The 21,028-nt window shown below is 44.9% G+C and overlaps 2 protein-coding genes across 2 annotated transcripts; one reads left to right on the top strand and one right to left on the bottom strand.

Moving 5' to 3' along the window:
- Positions 1 to 360: 360 nt before the first annotated feature.
- On the top strand, positions 361 to 2,477 carry PtA15_4A867 (uncharacterized protein; the record flags this gene model as incomplete). Its single annotated transcript, XM_053168795.1, has 9 exons — positions 361 to 379; positions 484 to 583; positions 673 to 832; positions 907 to 1,157; positions 1,243 to 1,535; positions 1,621 to 1,876; positions 1,956 to 1,981; positions 2,042 to 2,103; positions 2,193 to 2,477. The coding sequence occupies 9 exons, from the start codon at positions 361 to 363 to the stop codon at positions 2,475 to 2,477; spliced, it is 1,452 nt and encodes a 483-aa protein (XP_053019969.1).
- Positions 2,478 to 2,987: 510 nt separating this feature from the next.
- On the bottom strand, positions 2,988 to 6,943 carry PtA15_4A868 (uncharacterized protein; the record flags this gene model as incomplete). The annotated part of the gene is made up of 14 exons (XM_053168796.1): positions 2,988 to 3,037; positions 3,116 to 3,223; positions 3,309 to 3,402; positions 3,483 to 3,970; positions 4,201 to 4,245; positions 4,632 to 4,675; positions 4,760 to 4,865; positions 4,939 to 5,238; positions 5,326 to 5,490; positions 5,580 to 5,856; positions 5,943 to 6,109; positions 6,225 to 6,473; positions 6,624 to 6,706; positions 6,789 to 6,943. 14 exons carry the CDS (start codon positions 6,941 to 6,943, stop codon positions 2,988 to 2,990), a joined length of 2,331 nt encoding a protein of 776 aa, XP_053019970.1.
- Positions 6,944 to 21,028: the final 14,085 nt, after the last annotated feature.

Raw genomic sequence — 21,028 nt, forward strand, 5'->3', positions numbered from 1 at the left:
GGTCTGTTCGTTTTTCTTTACCCTAAGATTCATGCGAGCTTCCTTGAAGGAGGCAAAACTGACAGTTTATCATTCGCACCAGTGTTTTGATTGTAGTAAAGAATTACACCGGTGATGTGCGTTTCATTTGTCTTTTCTAACCCAAGTCCATTTTTTTCCATTCCAGATGTACCAAATCATATCATATTTTCTCACTTTTCAAAAAATAATAGTTTGATGGAATCGTTGATCTTGAATAAACCAAATGATTGCTCACTATTGTTTCCCTTTGCTTCGAATAAATCTTGGAGTGAATAGGTTTTGAATTTTGGGATAGCCAAGGAACGCTGGATAGCGCGGCGGAATACAGAGGGGATCAAGATGGTGATTGTCGGAGACGGTTGGGTGATATTTGTCTACATAGATCAAATCAAGCCATTTTTTCACTTTCAATCCTTGATGCATGCAAAAAGTTGACTCTCTGTGTGACCTTTCTCCCCACAGATGTCTCGGTCGGTAAAGAGCAAGGCAAACTAGCTGGACGTAGAGGGCTCGCAGGGACTGTATTGGTGTACAAGATTGCTGGTGCTCTCGCTGCTCAAGGGTATGCTACCTAACATTTTTCCCAATAAGCATGTATGGTAAATGTAGTTTCCGATTCTTACCTTAAATCTGCTTGTACTTATTCAACAGGTCGTCCTTATCACATGTGCACGCTGTAGCGCAGTTTGTCGCAGACCATTCAGCTACAATTGGGGTGGGCTTTGATCACTGTCAAATCCCGGGCACCCAGATTAGCAAAGAGCACGACACCATAGGGTCTGATGAAATCGAGATTGGAATGGGAATCCATGTGAGTCCTGCGCAGATTGACTTCTTGTGATATTTGAAACACTTCTTGTTGACTCTCTAATCCACGAAGATCAGAATGAACCGGGATACAAACGTCAAAAGATTACGAATCTCAATCAATTGATCTCCGATCTCATGCCCGTTCTGACTTCCACAACCGACAAAGATAGATCATTCCTCCCGTTTCGCACCCAAGGTTCCTCGAGCAAGGACAATGATGTGATACTTTTGATCAATAACTTGGGCTCAATTTCTGAACTAGAGATGGGCGCCATCGTCAAGTCGACCGGCACCTGGCTACTTGAAAAAAGCTTTCAAGTCAAAAGGTACGCATGTCGATACCACGACCATCGCTAAATTATACACGATTCTTGAAATCTGAACTGAACGTATTCTTGCTTGTTTTACCAGAGTTATATCTGGCACATTCATGACATCCTTGGACATGTCTGGATTCTCAATCTCATTGGTTCTACTGCCACCTATAAATGAAGATGTAATGATTGACATCGCTGGCGAGCCGACTCTGGCTATCAGTGCCAATATGCTACTGGATCTTTTCGATGCTCCTGCGGATTGCCCTGGCTGGAAATCCGGCTACGCCGGCCAACCAAGCTTCAGCAAGGGGGAAAAGACAGACACAAAAGCGCAGGTTCATGAGACTTCTGGAAGTGAGAAGAAATCGACTGGAGAGACGTTGACTGGTAGGCCTTCCTTCCCATGATCTCCACTTTTTCTCTTGACGATGCCTCAGACTCACAGTAATCATAAACTGCACGCTTGATCTAGCGAGCGACCCAGAATTGTTTATCAAAGCCGTCCAGTCAGCATGCAAAGCGTTAATTGCAGCTGAGCCGGAGATAACAAAATACGACACCATAGCAGGAGATGGCGATTGTGGGCAGACATTAAAAAATGGAGCCGAGGGAATCCTGGAAGCGATCTCTCAAGAGAAAATTAAGGGATCCAACCTTGTGTCCGACCTCCTTCAGATTTCTGAAGTCGTTAATCGTGATATGGGAGGGACTTCTGGCGGATTGTACAGGCGAGTTTAATGAATAAATTGTTACTTATACGCTAATCATCTTTTCCAATTGTTGATTCATGTCTGGCATTCACCACAGCATCTACTTTAATGCTTTGGCAGTAGGTACGCGGATTACATGAGTCAGTGAAATCGATTGGTTTGCTGATGTGATGGTTACTCTAGGAATCGGTAAAAGCAAAAACACGAAAAAGATTGATTCGCAAGCCTGGGCCGAAGCCTCAGATGTCAGTCAAGACGCATGCGCCTACCATTGACAGTGTGCTAATTGATTAAGGTTTTTCTCTACATTTTCTGGGATGATTTGAAACCACAGTATGCGTTGAACACGTTGTACAAGTACACCAGAGCCCGGTCTCCTTCTCGAACACTCATTGACCCATTATCCGCGTTCGTCTTGACGTTCACATTGACCCCGACTGAGTTCGACAAGGCGATCGAGGCCGCCAAGGAATCGGCGGAGAATACGATATATTTAGACGCCAAGGCTGGTCGAGCTTCCTATGTCGATCGGCAAAAACTTCAAGAATCTCAAGTCCCTGACGCTGGGGCTTGGGGTGTTTGGAAATTGCTGGAAGCAATCGGTCAAGTTATTAATTAAATTTCATCACCATGGACTCCTTTTTACCAAAAAACACGCACAATCATGATGAATTATCTTTCGATGTATCCTGTACTTCTTGATGCTGCCTTCGATGACATCTATGTAATAGGTCAAGCAGCTAATTTTGTAGTCAGATCAACATCCTTTTTATCTGTTTCTCTAGAAAAGTAGTTTGGCAAAACGTAGTGAAGGGCTAAGCCACGAGCAACGGTGGGCCAGCTTCGCTAACATTTGCACTGGTGTAGCATAGTGTTAGCTTTTTCAAGCTATGCTAAGGCGGCGCAACAACCCGGGTTTGCGCAGAGAAAATTCTTGGGGTTGTATTTGAAGCCGTACTTACAATTCATGAATTATGTTTTGAAAATGTGAACTATTTCAGAAGTAAAAAAATACCAATTTTACAACAATCCTGCTGAACAAACTAAACTATGCAAAGGCAAACAATGACGGCAGAAATTTTGAAGGTTCATGACGTGCAGTTAGCTGGAATATATGTATGAATTTTCATCAAAATTGAGATAGATAATCTTGATCCTCAGCCCTGACAAACTTTGTAACTATTTTTCCAAGAAAGAGCGAAAAAAATGAGTGCGAGGTTATGAAAAAGATGAGAAAAAGGATGAAAGAGGACGAACTATCTTCCAAGTCGTAAGATTCTGGGAGTTGAGATTCCAGTAGATTACATTCAGACAAGCCGAGTCCAGCGTTGATCGGATGAAATCGAATTTCATCGGATTGGCCTGCTGCACGAGAATAGAAGGGAGGGAAGAAGGTTGGTATGTGATCTCGTTGAAAAGAAAGTCATTTGACGAGTTTAAATTGACTTACCACCCTCCAGATGATGTTGATCAGGAGTTACAAGTGTATGGTCTTTTTTTGTGGGAGATTTCAGAGCTTGATCGCTTGGTGGGCTTTTTGAGTGCTGAAAGGCGGAGAGACTAGCTAATCATGAGCTTTTAGTGTCTTTGTCGAAAGTCTTCCACCAAACCGAGAAACACGCACTGCTGGATGAAGCGATGGACTGCGATGTTGAGGTGGTTGTAGGGCAAGGCTGGCCCATTGCTCGGCCTGTAGAACATCATCAGGTACAGAATCGAGGGTGATCTTGTCGAGATCCTGATCAACATCGATGTGGTTGAGCCACTGGAACCAGGACGGAGGATCAGGGGGCTGGTTGACCTGGAGGAGCCGGAGAAACTTGAACTCTGGGATCTTGCCCGAGAAAGGGTCCTCGGAAATCATTCCGGAGAGCTTCCTTGGCCGGTCGACCGACAAAATCGTCTCCGTCAACCGCCGAATCCGTTCCAGACTCTTCGGACCATTGAATTCGGCATGTTCATCGGTGCGGCTGATACTCGTGCCATTGGCTTCTTCTGCATCTCCAATCGAGAAGTCTGAGAGGATGAGCGGGCGAGATGACCGTCTGATGCCCAACAGTAAGTTAATGTCCATCATCTCTTGGGACATGGATGGCGGCTTCTTGGGGAGGACTGCCATGGACCGGCATCGGATAACCCCCGGCCACTCGGGGTCGGGAACGAGAGGTGAACTAGCACCAAATCTGCAGCCGCCGCAGATGTTGATTGAAAACCAAGAGGTTTTTACGGCGGTCTGTTTTTGCAGGGTCTGCTGATCTCGACAAGAAATCCTCCAATTAAAATCACACATCACAACAACTACATAGATCCACACACATTGAACAAAAGAAAAAGAAACAGACGAGGAAATGACGGGTCCTCTCTTGACTGCTCAACAACCATGATATCTATGCAAAACAAAATGAAAAAAACGAATCTGAGAAATAGTGGTACACAGGCTATCATCAGGAAAAAAAGAAAACTAGTGTTGAGTGGCTGGGAGTAAAGAATGCTTGATAGATAAAACCTAGAGAGAAACCAGACAATTCATGTGATTATCCCTTGGCATTTCTGCTGAATTCTTCGGCCTTCCGCTTCCCACTTGGGACATCAATACGGTTGAGTATAGGGAACGATAATAATAGGACGGTCAGTATAAATAAGAACCCGTATCTAATTTCATGCGTGTAATCTATCAAAATCCGGGGAAATCGAGTCCAATAAAAAAGAGTAGAAATAAGTTTTAGTTCTCCGGAGAAGAAACCCTGGCAGGGAAGTGTGTCAAAACACTTACCGGCTATGACTCCAACGACCAATGGGCCGAAGAAACTGGAAGATCTGTCAGAAACAAGATTAACGAAAACATGACCGATCAGTTTTGTTCTTGGTGTGTTGAATAAAGGAAGGTTTCGGGGCACTCACTTGTCGGTGATGCTAAAGAGCGCAAACCATTTAGCTTCATGTCCTGGGGGGATCAATTCACCATATACCGATCTGGCATACGAACTGAAAGCACCGTGAAAGAATCCTAAATAGATAATAGCAAAAAAAGCATCTCAGGCTCAGCTGGAATGAACAGAATCAGAGAAAGAAATACTGACCATAGATACCAGCCAGTACAAACATTTCCAACTCAGTGGTCAGAACAGGTATCCCAGAAACAACAGAGATGGAAACGTAGACCGGGACAAAACAATTAGAGGCGATTAGGATTTTGAACATATTCAGGCTACCATTCAAGCCTGAACAATACTTGAGCTTCTGCTGGATTCTCGGCGCAATCAGAGCACCGCCGATTCCAGTCGTAGGGACGATAAGTCCGAGCAAGATTACGTGTGAGGATGACATCCCTAAATTCGTCTTCGCAAACAGAATCGCCGTGGATCCCAAAGTCGAGAACGCTGGATACATTGACAGAATTGCAGTACCCGCAATCGTTGGTAAAACGAAACAAACTCCAAAAGGTGAAATAATCAATTCAGTCTCACCATCACTTAGAAGGAACCAAGCCATCAAGAATCTAATCGTGTTTTTCAGTTTTTTGTATTCACGAAGCATACTCAGGTAGCCACGAAAACTCTTTGCAGGATTGAAAGGGTTGACAATCTTCACCGAACTCAACGACCGCCTTGGAGGTAGCAAAAAAACGGAAGCTAAAGGATTTATTGTTAGCATAATCAGTCCAACTGGAGAGTCCCCGTGCCGACTCCTATCAAGTATTTGTTCAATCTGCCAGACTCACGGATGCCGAACAACGCCCACCATATCCCGCTGAAGCCGATTGCTCCCCGCAGACTATCAGTATTGCCGCCATGGGAAATCACATAAATCAAAGCAAGACATAAGGCGATGATGCCCGAAGTGCCACCGAGCGCGACACCGTTGGATGAAATATTGGCGGTGGCCGTTGATATCAAAGTCTTGTAATGTTCATCTTCACCAGATGTTGATGAACGGGAATGGATAAGCTCTTTTTTAGCCTCCAGGACTTTGGGCGTGGTTTTGGCGAGAATGGGTATCTGTTTCGGGGGAAGGAGATTAGCAAGGGGCTGCTTGTGCTGGAGGTAGGAATTTTGAATGAAAATTTACTGAAGTTTGGACTCACAAAGCTGTTCAAACAAACTCCACAGGCACCGAGCCCAACGCCTGCCACGATGGCCCAGAGAGCACTCAACGACCACATAGAAGATGAACTGTCCAAGAAGAGAAACATCATCCCCGCGAGACTCCCGATGCCCGTAGAGAAAATCAAGAGCAACTTGCGCATGATTGCTAGTGAGATAAATATATACGTGTTATTGAGTCAAAGTTGAGTCACGCTGCTTTAATATTGGTCTGATTGACGACGAAGCTGAAAAAAAGTGAGCAGTAGTAAAAAACACTCAACGATCGTCTGCCGCGTCGCTCAGGCTTGCGACGACGAAGGTCTGAATAGCGACACCAATGCTGGACACGTATAGTGGAAAGGATGCGGTATTAACCCAACTTCCCAGCAATTTCACTTCACAAGCAGCACCCTTGAGATCTGAGGCTACAGCTTGGGCGGAGGGGGTGGACTTGATTGAGCCAGAACAAGCCAGTTGGTGGTTCGGGAGCGTATAGCCATTGTCGCGCGCGAGTTGTTCCAAGGTGATAGCTGGATCCACTCAATACAAAGGTCGAGAAGTCGTGTTAGCAAACTAAGAATATATGTCCCCGCTTTGCATCGTACGTATATACAACACGAGGAACCTACGCAGAAATAAACCGGCCCCTACAATTGCAAAGACCTATAACAAGCACGCACATCCTTCGTCAGTAGGCACACCGTTCCTCTGGCCGGACGCACTATAGGGGCCATGACCGCCGATGGATTGATAGAGGCTCGAGCTGAGATGTACATAACGCCTGACTGACCTCAAAAGCAAGCGAATAACTATAAAATCCCCACAAGCCCCTTGCAACGGCTGACGTGGGTTCCCCTGCTTCTTCTGCCAAGAGGAATTCTGAATGTGCGACCGGCGAAGGAAGTAGACTGGCGAGCTCCTGCTTATCGCTCTCTTCGTCTTCCATATCGAATCGTTGCTCTTCTACTTCCTTGAAGTGACCTTCATCGATCGTCGTCATCGTCGCTGGTTCGGCTGGAGACTGTTTCTGTTTGACCAGAAAAAATCTGGTTTGATGGATCTCCGATGAGGGGATCTTCGAGGCCAGATATATGTATTTATGCGTGTAGAAAGTTCTTACTGCTCTTGTATCAAAGTTCTTGTGCACTTTTTTTCTTCTTCTATTTATGTATGTATGAATCCCAATTGGTCAGTTGTAACTGGTTCTCTTTACACCGGGAGATCGAGGTTCCGGTCACTCTTCATGGATGGTTGTCAAGGATCCCGGCTGACGCCTAATAGAAAATAAAAATCAAGCTGGTTGGTTGTGGAGCAAACAAACTGGGTTCATCCTGATTCCTAACCGACGCTGACTACACACGTAAACAAACGCCGCTCGTTCACAGCGGGACTGCAATTGAGACACCAACAGGTGCCCGACAGTATGTATTGCACACCCTGTACTATTAATACATACTCAATCGGCCGCACTCGTGACTCGAACTATTCCGAAAATCACATGTCACAGACACAAGCCTCTCCGCGCTGCCGGCCGGACGTCAGGCAGCAAGGCTGTGACCCGGGGTTCGGGACGGGGCATGAGGGTCATCCCGAACCCCAGACCCCGGATATGCCCCGGGGCACCCTGAAGCCCCGGGTCATGATACTTTTTTTTCTTGCCAGTAAAATGACGTGGGCATCATCCCATTAGGTTTACACTTAGGGCATCAGTGGTGCCTATTGGAGTTGAGAGTCTGTACATCCATAGTCCATCAGCCTATTGTCCTCTGCTAATGCGCTTGAAAATCCAATAAATATACTTCTGTATAGCATACCTCCCGCTCCGGACCAGTTAATAGGCTTTCAATATGAAGACTAAGAGAAAAGCCCCTGCTTCCACTCCCCCTCCCCCTGATTTATCCATCACCAATGGTACTGTTATTGAACTTAGTGACAAAGATCAAACCTCGGCACAACCAGTCAAGCAAAGTTGGGTTTGGAATCACTTCTGAATGTCTGGCAACGGCACCGAAGCTGTTTGTCAAGTTGTCCGGAAAGGTGGGTGTAGAGGTAGTATATGCTGGTACACCTCACACCTGTGGATATAGCTCAACGGTAGAGCAACCCAGCATGCATCAGGGAGATGCGGGTTCGATTCCCCCTGTCCGCACTATTCCTTTTACTCGCTCTACAGGTTATGAGCCCAGCGCTATAGGCAGCTGCGTACCTGGGATGAGCCTCTGGGAGGATTAGTGGGCTCTGTCACCGGTGTAGGTGTACAGGGGGTGTGTAGAGGTAGTATATGTTGGTACACCTCACACCTGTGGATATAGCTCAACGGTAGAGCAACCCAGCATGCATCGGGGAGATGCGGGTTCGATTCCCCCTGTCCGCACTATTCCTTTTACTCGCTCTACAGTGGGAAGATATGTGGTGCTCAATTGAAAAAAGATAAGAGTGGAAGCACCAAAAACTTCCACGGCCATCTCTTGCAAATCCACCAGCTCGCGGATCCTAAGCTCTTGAAAAAGACCAAGAAGTTTCCACATATTGACATGGAGAAATGGTTGAAGTCTGGCTCCTCCGTACCCAAAGTGAGTTGTTTATAATTTTACAGTGATAACAATTTAGGACCATTTCTGACTGGGGGACCATTTTGTAGGTGGAGCTTAATAATGAGTCATTGATGAATGCCATTGTATACTTCCTAGCCAAGAGTGATCTCCCGTTTGCAACTGTTGAGCAAAAGTCTTTCCGTGCACTTCTTTGCCTGCTTAATGAAGAGGCCTCACCCCTGATCACCAATACCTGCCAAAGCGGACTTTCCACCTTGACAGAGTTTTCCTCCAGTCGCAAGAGACAATCAAGCTGCAGTTTATTGCAAAGCAAGATCATATTTCTTTTACAACCGACGCTTGGACCACCCCTAATGTCACCGCTTTCATGGCGGTGACCACTCATTACTTGGATTTGAACTTTGTGATGAAAGACTTGACTTTGGCTGTCCCTCACATCCAAGGTGCGTCATTTCATTTGTTGTTTATTTATCATTTTTATGGATCAAGAATTCACTCAAAGATTGTCTTCTCTCCAGGGAATCATACCAGGAAGATGTTTGCCGAGGAATTCTATGAAGTACTTGCAAATTATGGGTGTATCAAGAAGATACACACCATTACTGCTGATAACGCCTCGACAAACAATCAAATGGCTTGAGAACTCTCTCTTCAGATCGATTTGTTCAACCCTGCTACTCACCTTCTCGGGTGCATTGCACATGTTATCAACCTGGCTGCCAAAGCTGGAATCGCGGCCCTTGGAACTCTGGACAATCCTCAAGAAGGCAAAGAACTCTCCACTGCTGCGATGGGAGCTGAAACTCCCAACAACACACCTGCTCAGCCAGCCACCCAAAACCAGATGGGCATCATTTTCATGACCACCAAACCCAATGGGGCCAACGTCGAGGCTGACTCAATCCTCAAGAGGATACACGGATTAAGTACATATGTACGATTGTCACCTCTCTGCCGTGAGCGCTTTGCAAATGTTGTTAGCTTTACTCAGCCTGATCTTGCGGCCAAGAATATCACATGTCTCGAAATCAATGTTTCAACCCGCTGGGATTCAACCTTCAACATGTTCCGCCGGGCCATTCAACTCAAGGAGTCATGCACTCATTATTGTCAGGTCCAAGCAGAGACTCACCACTTTCTTTTGACCTCGGAGGAGTGGAATCAGGCAAAAAATGTGATGGATCTCCTCAAACCTCTCAGCAAAGAAACCAAGCTTTTGTGCGGATCCACTTATCCAACCCTGAACAGAGCCCTTCTGGTTTACATCACTCTGATGATACACCTCCACTCCGTCAGGCGAGGCCAATATTATCAAGCCCAACTCATCAATCCTGCGGCCCAAATGATAGCAAAAATTGATGACTACCTTTGCGAAGCACTCACTAAACCGGTCTACATATGTGCGATGATACTCGACCCCACATTCAAGCTTGCCTTCTGCAAGGCCCATGCAAACTTCATTGGTGATTGCTATTTGCTCTTGGTCAACAATATTGTTTCAACCTTCCGCACTGCTGCCCACGATTTCAAGGATCAGATTGGGGAGACCAAGCCTGCTACCAACCAAAATACAAAGACCCCATCTGGGACAGCTGCCTCCAACTTCTTTGCAGCTGTGTTTTATCAACCACCCCCACCAACTGAGGGGATCGAAGCCAAGATCACCCAATACTTGAAAGAGGATGCTGAACCGCCAGGCAGCAAGATCCTTGCCTATTGGGCTGGTCAACAGAAGAGCTATCCCATCCTGTCGCAAATGGCACGGAAGTTCCTCTCGGTCCCGGCAACTAGCGCTGCTTCTGAGCGCGTATTCTTGAAAGGCCAATGAGTTGTTTCCTGGCAACAATCCGCGCTCAAACCAAAAAGTGTGAGAATCTCTTGTGTCTCAAGGGATGGTACCAAGATTTTGATGGTCCCTTCTGATTCCCTTTCCTTTGCTGTTAAATTCTACACCCATTTCCTTGGGGCTCTAGCTTGCGCATCTCAACTCTCCTATCCTCTCAGTCTGGGGTTCTTGCTTGCACTCAACTTGTTGCCTTTTGTCTCTCTTGCTTGGCGTCTCATCTTTTCCCTCAAGCTACTAAAACCAACTTTTACATACATATGATGGCCACTGGAATGACAAAAAACATAAAATCCCAAAAAAAAGACGTCACATCCCTCCCCTTTGCAAAAAAAACATATGCCCCGGGGTTCAGGGCATTTCCAAGGCCAATCCCAATGCCCTGTGCCCCGGGGCATGCACCAAGCCCTGGTTTTGGGTTACAGCCTTAGGCAAGAGATTAAGGTCCTGTACCATGGGCCTCAATTTTGAAAAAATTCAACTTTTTTTGCCCTGTACACAAAAATTGAAAACTAGCAGAGGGTTCAAATGTTGAAATTCTTCACATTTGGGCTCAAGCCTACATTTTGGCCGGGCTCAATTTTTGTCCCAAGAAATTTTGAGGCAAATAAATTTCAAAAATTTCAATTTCCATGCCCTATGGTACAGGCCCTAAGCCCTCTGGCCTCTTTGTGAAATCTTCAGGCTTCCGGGTGAATGGTTTCACACAGGATAGGGCAGGTACATCTCACTTGGAGTTACAATCCACTTCAACATAAATCCAGCAGTGTGATCTCAATCAAGTTGCCCATCAACATCTTTCATACCTCAGAGGATATATAAAAGCAGTCAAGTAGCAGGCATCACCACTCGTGCTCTTAAAAAGTCAAAGTGATCTTAACCCATTGTGCTCCAATGTGAAAAAAAACTCAAGAAACAGCTGCCAGTTGACATGCAATAGGCACCTTTGTAATATTGCATGTCAACTGGCAGCTTTTTCTTGAGTTTTTTTCACAGTGCTCTTAACTGAATGTTAAAGAGGAGGGAAAAGGCACTTTAAATAGTCACCAGGGGGGAATGTGTTGCACTCTCTAGAGAGTTCCAAGCCGTAATTTTGTATGCAATGGGGTCTGATGTGAGTCAAATGTCAACTTCAACTCTTTTTCACTTTCTTCCAAATACAAGGGTAACTGTAGGCCAAGTTGTTTAGGAATGATCTGTAACTCAATTTCAACACATGAACATCTCTTGGCTGAATTTTTGTGTTAGGTTCATGATGATAACAACTGTGGAATTGAGCTTCAATGCACACAAGTTTTTCCAAAAATGTACCTAACCGTATTCTAAAATATATCCTTATCCAAGTGAAGGGGAATAATTTCCACTGCAGATCTTTTCAGTCAAAAAACACATAAAATCATACTATGCAACATAATTTTGAAATATTGCAACTTTGGAGGATCAGCCAACTGGCTGATCCTTGCAGCACATTTCTTCCATGTGGATTCCCTATATTAAACTGAAAATAAAGTGGTTTGCCATCAACTTTCTATTCTTCAAGTATCAATCAGTGTCAGAGCAAGGAAAACCTGTGTAACGTGCAATTTTCCTCCCATAAATATGAAATGTGAAAATACTGGAGTCAATTTTCCCTACCATTTTTTCCAGGGGATGAACCAGAAAACAATGTTGAATTGTGAATTTTGAAGAGTTGTCAATTTGGGAATATACACCTTGCCTAGTACATGACTACACACTGTACAATTTTTTTAAATTGAAATACAATTGAATGAAAAATGCACGGTCTAGAGGCCTAAATAAAGCTTCTCAAGGGAAACACGGTAGATTTTTGGATATTCACAAGAGCATCATGTTCCCTTGCTCATGTAGCCAGCTGGAGAAATAATTCAAAATCTGGTCTGAGAACTCCAAGGTGAGTGGTGAATTATTGAATGTCCACACAAATCCCAATGTTGGTAACACATTTTTTCTTCTAAATTTATCATCTTTAGATGTTATACCCAGCCATTTTACGTGAATCTCCTCCTATCTACCTTTGTTTTGATTTGCATGGTTCAAAAAAATGTCTCTGATTGCTCTCATCACATGGGACTTATGTAGCACCATCTGTTAGTTAATACTTCTGCACTGCAGACCTGCTTTATCCAGAACACTCAAAATAAGTGGCCTTTGGAAAGCAGGATTTGCCCAAATATGTGAGGAAAATAAGTAAAAAAACTTGTGTCTGGTGGTTTGAAGGTTGGTACAAGTGAACTATGGGCATGGGGGTAAACTTGGATTGGCTCAGCATCCCCCTTTTTTACCGGGAGGTGTTTTTTATTTTGTAATTTCCACCCTCATTTTTGGGCAAACATCAGGGTGGACATTGGGCAGAATTTTACCCATGTACCCAAAATTAAGACCAGTGTGTGTATTTCATCGCTCTGGGAGAGTCCCAGCTCAATGTCCACCACATGCTGGCCATCCAACTGGGCTTTTCCAAGTTTGGTGAACAGTATTTACTGCCTGCCAAGCTCAGAAAGGCCTGCGCAATGTCCAGCATGTGCTGGTCATCAGCTTGTTGCTTGCCCGACTCGGGGAACCCTGTAATTTGTCCACCGCAACGTTCGGCCGAACATTGTGGTGGACATCAACCCGCTGCCTCCCCGAGCTCAAATCCGATGACCAGCACCTACTGGCCATCAAATAGGTGAATTCCGAGCCCAATGACCAGCAGATACTGGTCATAGAGCCAGCCTTACCAAGCTAGGTAGGCAATATATACTGGCCACCCAGCTCAAAAACGCGCAGCTGGATGGTCAGTATTGACTGTAGAGACTGTAAAATGAAGATGTGTCTGGTGAGAGTTGAACTCACGACCTCAGCTATGCTGAGACACATACTGGAGTGCTGCCTTTACCACCTAGCACTACGGGCAAATAGGTGTCGTTGCGGCCCGCAGCGTCACCTGACGTTGCATTTGGGGTCGCGGCCGCAGTGACTGCGCCTACTTGCGCAGTCACGCGGGCTTGCAACAACAGGGTGACGCTGCATCCCGCAGCAACAGCTACATGCCTGTAGTGTAGGCTACAGACGCTTGTGGCTGCCAGCTGGGTGGTTGGTTGGTAGTGCTCATGGGTCAATCTGACAGCCCTCCATACTGTGGTGATGCATCATGGTAGCAGAATAACAGACAACTCAACACCCCCCCTTGCTACATGATGGGAAGTGGGGATTGACCCCAAGAGAGAGTGGGAATGAGACCCAGGAAAGATGATCAGCGTAGGGATTGAACCCGTGATCTAGATGTAGGCTTATAGGGGTTTGTGTGGTCTTACAAGTAAGCATTCACAAATTCATCAAGTCTCTATTGAAAGCAAGTAGTGCTCAGGTAGCTCTGGGCTCATAACCTGTAGAGACTTTAAAATGAAGATGTGTCTGGTGAGAGTCAAACTCACGACCTCAGCTATGCTGAGACACATACTAGAGTGCTGCCTTTACCAACTAGGCTACAGACGCTTGTGGCTGCCAGCTGGGTGGTTGGTTGGTAGTGCTCATGGGTCAATCTGACAGCCCTCCATACTGTGGTGATGCATCATGGTAGCAGACTAACAGACAACTCAACATTTACTGGCAGTTGAGCCAGGAATTCCCCAGCGCGATGTGCAGTACTTGATGTTTCATTAATCTGGCCCTCATAAATGAACAACATGTAGTATTCATTAAGCTGCACTTTTAACAGCACATCTGTGATTAAGTGGAGGATATCTTCACTCAATGACCGGTATACAACAGTAATTGAGAACAGAATCCCTCCTATGAATGGAGTTACAAACTGGTCATTGAGTGGAGGATGTCTCCACTCAATGGCAGGTATACATGGTCAAAAATTGTAGGATTTCTACACTCCATGGCTCATACAGAGGATCATGGAGTGGAGTATTTCTCCACTTGATGTCTTTCCAAACCAGTCATGGAGTGGAGGTATTCTCCACTTTATGGCCATAAAAAATGGTAATCAAGTGGAGGGTGTCTCCACTTGATGGCTAGTACACACCAGTCAGTGGAGACTACCTGTGTGTACCAGAATATGAGTGGAGAAACCCATTAGTTGAGTTTAACTCACCAGAGAAGACAAGATGGGATAAAGATCAGACCAGCATGAGTTGAGTATGAACATATGAACAACTCTCAACTCATACCTGGCAGAATTCTAGAAAGAAATTACAGTCTGGCACTCTCTAGAGAGTGCAACACATTCCTACCTGGTGAGTTCACATCTAGCATCAGTTTTTTTCTCAACAGTATCATATCAGCTTTACGTACCTTACTCATATTACATAAATATATAAAACCATATAAAGGATATCTCACATTCAGACTTACTTCCATCATCTGACTCAAGACTGTTGTAAACCATTTTTAACTTCATTTTTCCTGCGTCAATTTTCACTCAACATGTTTCTGCTTAATTCAAGTTTGATAAGAGACTGCTACAGTACCAGCAATGGGTAGTTATGATATGCTACAATGACCACCGCTATCCACAAAGTGTAACACTTGGTTTTACTACCCTCAGGTGCTATTGGTAATAGTAACAACCAGTATTTGTCTGGGTCCCGTGTTGTAACACACCAGAATTTACGGAGTGTAGCGGAGTTGCACAAGTCACCCAAATTTCTCTGGGATAATCTTGCGGATGAGTGGTCTGACTTGCGCATACTCTGCTCCTCTCTGACACTTGAATTCCCACATCTTCTGTATAGTCCCTGTCAGTCATTCTCTCACCAGCGCCTCCGCCCCAGCTGCCCTAGTCACCTTCTGATGAATTTTGAACTGCTCTGTGGAACAGGAAAGACAACAAAGGAATGAGCTCAAGTGCTTGAGAAAAGGGATGGCAGTGAGGATGTGTCTCTCACCGGATGCGGCTCTGTGGGGGCGCGGAGAAAGAAGGAATAGAACCAATGAGGTTAATTGCACTGGGCTAGGCTATGGCAGATATAGACTAAGTACACAGGGCAGACTTGTGGTTCTGAACCCAATGAATATGCAAGGAAAAACAATGGAAGGTGATGCATTGGAACTTGGGACAAGGAAACAGGTGACATTCACACTATCAAAAACAGAGCGCGCGCGCACATAACAGACACAGTAGATCAGGAAAGCTCAGCACCACATCAAGACAGGGATCAAGGTCACAAGCTGAGGAGATAGATTAACATGACATGAGCTAAAAGGAAAGGCATGTGGGAGACAAGCAAGGTGGATAGAAGGTGACAACTGGGATTGAAGAACATGAGGCAGAAGGAAGTGAGAAAGAAATCCAACACCTTCTGACGCGCCATTGATAACAGTCCACAATGTGATATGTTGCAGTCCAGCTCTGGTTTGCAATCCTCAGGTCGTCCCAATCCGTGCTTTCTGTGCATGCAACTTTCTGTAAGCTTTATGTTGTGATTTTCCCAACGTCATCCTCAGTGCTTATGTCACTGAATGCACACTGGTATCAGCTGCATGTGCATTCCTGCCCGTGCTATTACCAAGAGGACATTCTGTCACACTTGCCAATATAAATCACCACAACGGACCAGATGGTCATCAAACAGAGGTTCCTCAGATGGCCAGCACGCCACAGGCACCAAGAGGAACAAACACTCCACTTGATGACTGTCCATTCTGGTGTAAGACTCAAAAGTGGTTTTGAAACCCTTTTGCTGAATGGAGAGGGGGATGGTGGAGTTGCAAGCTCTGCCCTTCTAAATACCAGACAAAAAGACCCACCAAGCTAAGCTTGGCAAGTTTTAATCACGTGATTGAATTGGTCAGTTCAGAATGCAGTTGTTCAATCCATATGTGTGATTCATAGAGTTTTAATTAGTTTTGGTGATGAATATGTGAAGAGGGGGGATAGGAATGAGTTTGGTTGAGGTAATGTTTGTTGAGGGACACCAGGGAGTGAAAATGAGAGGGCTACCAAGACTCACACAGGGGGGCTTGACAGTGAAGATTTGGAGTAGATTCAGTGAGGAAAGGAAACCAAGTGAGAAGCCAGTAGGCAGTAGTGATGGGCTGCTTGGTAGAGAATATCTACATACAAGCATACAAAGACTAATAAACAGGCTTCACCACCTCAACATCATTATCAATGTAAAGAGGGGGAATAGAACTCAGGTTGGCTCAGGTGAGGTGTGAAGGGTGTTGGAGCACTATGCTTCAACCAGGATTGGAATCAAGGACAGGTAACTGGCACTAGGCACTTTTTATATTGATGACAAGAAAAATTTGTTAGACTTTTATTGCACTTGTAAGGGTAACAATATGAAATTTTAGGTAGTATATAATTTGGTATGATGTGGAGTGATGTGATGTGATGGGAACTTCCAGCACAGGGAAAAAATAGCTGGAAAGAGGCCTCATTTTATACCCATGAGTGAGGGATTTTAGCTCCAGGGGAACAGGATTTGGTGGGCTAAATAGCTAACAGGGAACATCCCTGCAACATATATATTATAGTTTGACAGGAGGACAGCCTCAAAGGGACCTACCCTAAAGAAGCAGGGTTCTAACTACATCAGAAAGGGTACAACCCCACAGGGTATTATATTTACAATCAAATGTATGCATATGTAATGCAAAGTCAGCTTGAAGAAAATAAGCAAGAGAAACATGCCCCACAACAGGTTGAAATCTGTGTAACTCCTAAACCAGTGGAGACAGAGGGGTCATTCCAGTGGGTGACTACAGTTTATTTTGTCCGTTTCTGGTGTTAATTTTACAACATCTTTTATGTACTGCTAATCCATACAAGCTTGCGGAAATACATTGTTTTTTGTTTTGTTTTTTTGTGCACGCCCAAAAAAACTTTCACCCCCAAAAAACATTTCCCCGCCCCCGTACTGAGTGGGCAGCCCCCGGATGAATAGCCCAGTGCCCATCGGAAATCAGTAATCTTCTCTCAACGGCGGTTTTGGACACATGGCGACTGCACTGATCACTGAGGGTATGCATTTTTTGCTATGATTTTTGTTCTTCAATGCTGTTTTTCTTTTTCCTTTTTTTGAACCCATGTTTTTTCTTTCAGGAGGGAAGAGACTAGAGTCAAGTCAGTCAACTCTAACCATGAGCAATATTGAAGACTTCAATCCTAGCAAGACTCTGCCTTTGAGCAGCCCAGCCAAGAATTCCAAGAGTAGGACTTCAAACAAGGGTGAAAGCGCTGCGCTTCAAAAAACGCAGCGCAGCGTGAAGCGCAGCGTTTTTGGTGGCCGCTGCGCTGCGCTGAAAGTAGCGGCCCCGCCCATTGCGCTGAAAGTAGCGGCCCCGCCCGCTGCGCTACCGCTTTTTGGGTCTGGCAAGAAGCAGGGACCCGCTACTTTCAGCGGTAGCGCAGCGGAACCATCGCTGCGCTACCGCTTTTTGACCTGGCCGCGTAGCGCTCCCCCGCTGCCAGCCAAAAAAGCGCAGCGCAGCGCAAAGCGCAGCTGTTTTGGTGGCCGCTGCGCGGCGCTGAAAGGAGTGGCCCTGCCCGCTGCGCTACCGCTTTTTGGGTTGGGAAAAAAGCGGGACCCCGCTATTTTCAGCGGTAGCGCAGCGGGACTGGCGCTGCGCTACCCCTTTTTGGGCTGACCACGCAGCGGTTCCCCGCTGCGCTGCGCTAAAAGACCGCTTTTTTGTAGCGCAGCGCAGCGTTTCAGCCTTGCTTCAAATCATAACGGCAACTAAGAATCCAATTCCGGCTCAGACTCTGGCTCCAACGCGGACTCCGAATCCAACAACAAAAAGAAAAGATATCATTAGAATATTGACTTTATACCCCAGCTAAAAAACCAAAACCAACATCTACTTGTGGATTGAACAAGCAAAAGGCCAATGTGATAGAAAATGAGAAATTTAACAAATGGTATTCTGCCAACAGTAAAAAAAATCACCATTGACTGGGATGTGGCTAATTCTAAACTTAGTGCTTTCAAAAAACTAGAAATTGATTTGATTGGTTTGTTGGATGAGAAAGAGGTGGGGGTGCTTGCCCAAGAGAAAGAGGACAAAGGTGAAATCACTTGGTATGCAATAATCCCACATGGCAAGATCTTTCTTTAGAAAAATAAAAAGATCCTAGATGGCACAAAGATCTTTGCTTGGTTCCTGGAGGAAGCTGCAGGTCCTTGCAAAGGTTGGAAGATCATTGTCAACATGGTCCAACGTGATCCAAAAATTGCTGCTCAGGTGTGTCTCTTTATCTTTCTGATGCAACTATGAGAAAAACAGCTGATCACTGCTTCTCTGTCAAAAAATCTAGAAAAAACAAGCATTGCAATCCTTGAAGGAGACTCAAGGAGCTGTCAACAAATCAGATGATCCGGAGCCGTTGGCTGGAGGCGCAGCTGCTGGCCAAATTATGGACAACATACTGACGCTAAGGGCAACCCACATGCCATGCAAACAATTGACTGGATCAGACAAGCTTCCAGCAATGGTTGATCCCTTGGACCCGCATTGTTTTATTCCTCTGACAAATGACCGGCTGGGTCTTTAGGCTCAAAGTATGGTGAGTGACATATTGCTCATGCTTAATTAGTTTGTTTCTGAAATTGCTATTTGTTGCAGATTACAAACAAAGAAGTATCTTTTTTGAAACCTCCGCTGTTGCCAGCTTTTGCATTTATGACAAAAGAGGAGTACCATTCTCAGTCAAAGGGCGCATTGATTCCAGCAAAACCAGCAAGATCTTCTAGTCAAGTGAACTTGACCAATGCAAGTTCTTCTAGCCGGGAAGACTGGGCCGATGTGAGGTCTTATTCACCAGAAGGACACATTAGCGTATCACCCATCCAATCAAATGTTTCAGCCCCAAATCATCATATTCCTCCGCATGCACCTCTGACTGCATCATACACCCCCTGGGTAATGGGAAACATCCACTCAATGCCTGCAGTTCTTCAATAACTTCTCTGCAGATGAGCTTGTAGAATATGGGATGAAAAAGGGGCACGCAAGGTACCTTGCTACTAGCCTCAAATATTTTCAGCAACATCCAATCAAGCTCCAAGGAAGTTGAATGATTTACGGCCTCTATTGTGAATGAATTTGCTTGTAAACATGATACTCCAAACATCTGTGCTCTATCCGGCTTGTAAAAACAAAATTTTCTGCTATCTAGAGAGTCTTGTCTGCCAGCTTGTAAAAATGATATTTTCTGCTATCTAGAGGTCTTGTCTGCCTCGTCAAAAATGTGTTTTCTGCTATCTCTGAATGTTTATCTGCTAAGTAGCCTTGTCTGCCTTGTAAAAATGGTGTTTTCTGCTATTTCCAAATTCTTATCTGCTAAGTCCGACTTGTTGAAATAAATGAAATATTGCCTCTATGCAATTCTTTCCTTGAGTATCTCTCATAATCAGAAAGGTTTTTGCCTGCCAGGAAAAGAATGAAATGAAAGCAATGTTCTTTGCAACTCATGTTTAATTGTCACTAAGAAACGTAGACAAAAGGAGGAAAAGATACTCTGATTGGTGCCCATCCTCTTGTCCTCGCAACAACCTCAAGAGAAACACCCGACTCATCTGAATTGAGAATTTCAGGCAGGCCAAGAACAAGCAGATATGAAATGATTCAGGCTTACCCGTAAAAACTAGGTTTGATGCAGGTATACAGCCAACACAAGCAGTATAGCAAGCCCGTTCTTGCAAATCCTGTTTTGGATTAACTTTTTGAATGCTTTTTTTAATCCTGTTTTGGATTAAATTTTTGAATACTTTTTTTTGACATGTGTAACCGGTGGTGGAGGGTGTTGGAAATAGTTTGCAAGCAAACATTTATACCATGGTGTTCAATCAACGCCTTCTGAATCTTTTCAATATATACACTGTGAAAAAAACTCAAGAAACTGCTGCCAGTTGACATGCAATATTAAAAATGCGCCTTTGTAATATTGCATGTCAACTGGCAGCAGTTTCTTGAGTTTTTTTCACAGTGATAAACAGTTGGCTTATCAAAGACCATATTGTGTATAAATTGCAGGTCCTTTTCATTCAATCCAAATGGCCAACCTCTGCTGCGGTAGGTTGCAGGATCACAAACAACTGCCCGTTGTGGTAGGCGGAAAAGTGGAAAAATAAGAAGTTTTTTCTATACCACATAAGTACTCATACTAGGCCTCAAGATACCACCAAATGGATTCTACGGCCAAATTCACCCCTATTCACCACTGGGAGCACCCCTGGACCCCCTCTGGATTAGAAATTACACCTCTTTGGACCCCACCAAACACTTATCACACGGCCATCCCCAGTAACCCAGCTGTCACCTGCCTCAACCCAAGTTTCACAGTAGTACAAATATACACGTCACAGGATAAAAACATACATCTTCCCATCAGGCTACACTCATTACATATTAGCTGAATACACTCCTTTATATACATAGTATGACATCATCTACACTGTTTCTGCAGCCTCAGAACCTGTGTATACACTAATTACCCCTGTATGACAGCTCATGCAGTCTACTGTCACCTTATGCATGTGTGAGAATGTTCTGTTGTATATTCTGACATCATGTATGCAACCCTGAGGGGTCATGACATCATTTGTATCTACTCCTACCAGCTAAAATCCCTCACCCTGTTGTCCAGATTAGCTGAAACCCTAACCCACAAGCCCCTCAGAGGCTCCACTTTTGTCTATAAAAGTAGCTCTCTCCACCCCCAGTGGTC

This window comes from Puccinia triticina, chromosome 4A (assembly GCF_026914185.1).
Source record: "Puccinia triticina chromosome 4A, complete sequence".
NCBI classification, from domain to species: domain Eukaryota; kingdom Fungi; phylum Basidiomycota; class Pucciniomycetes; order Pucciniales; family Pucciniaceae; genus Puccinia; species Puccinia triticina.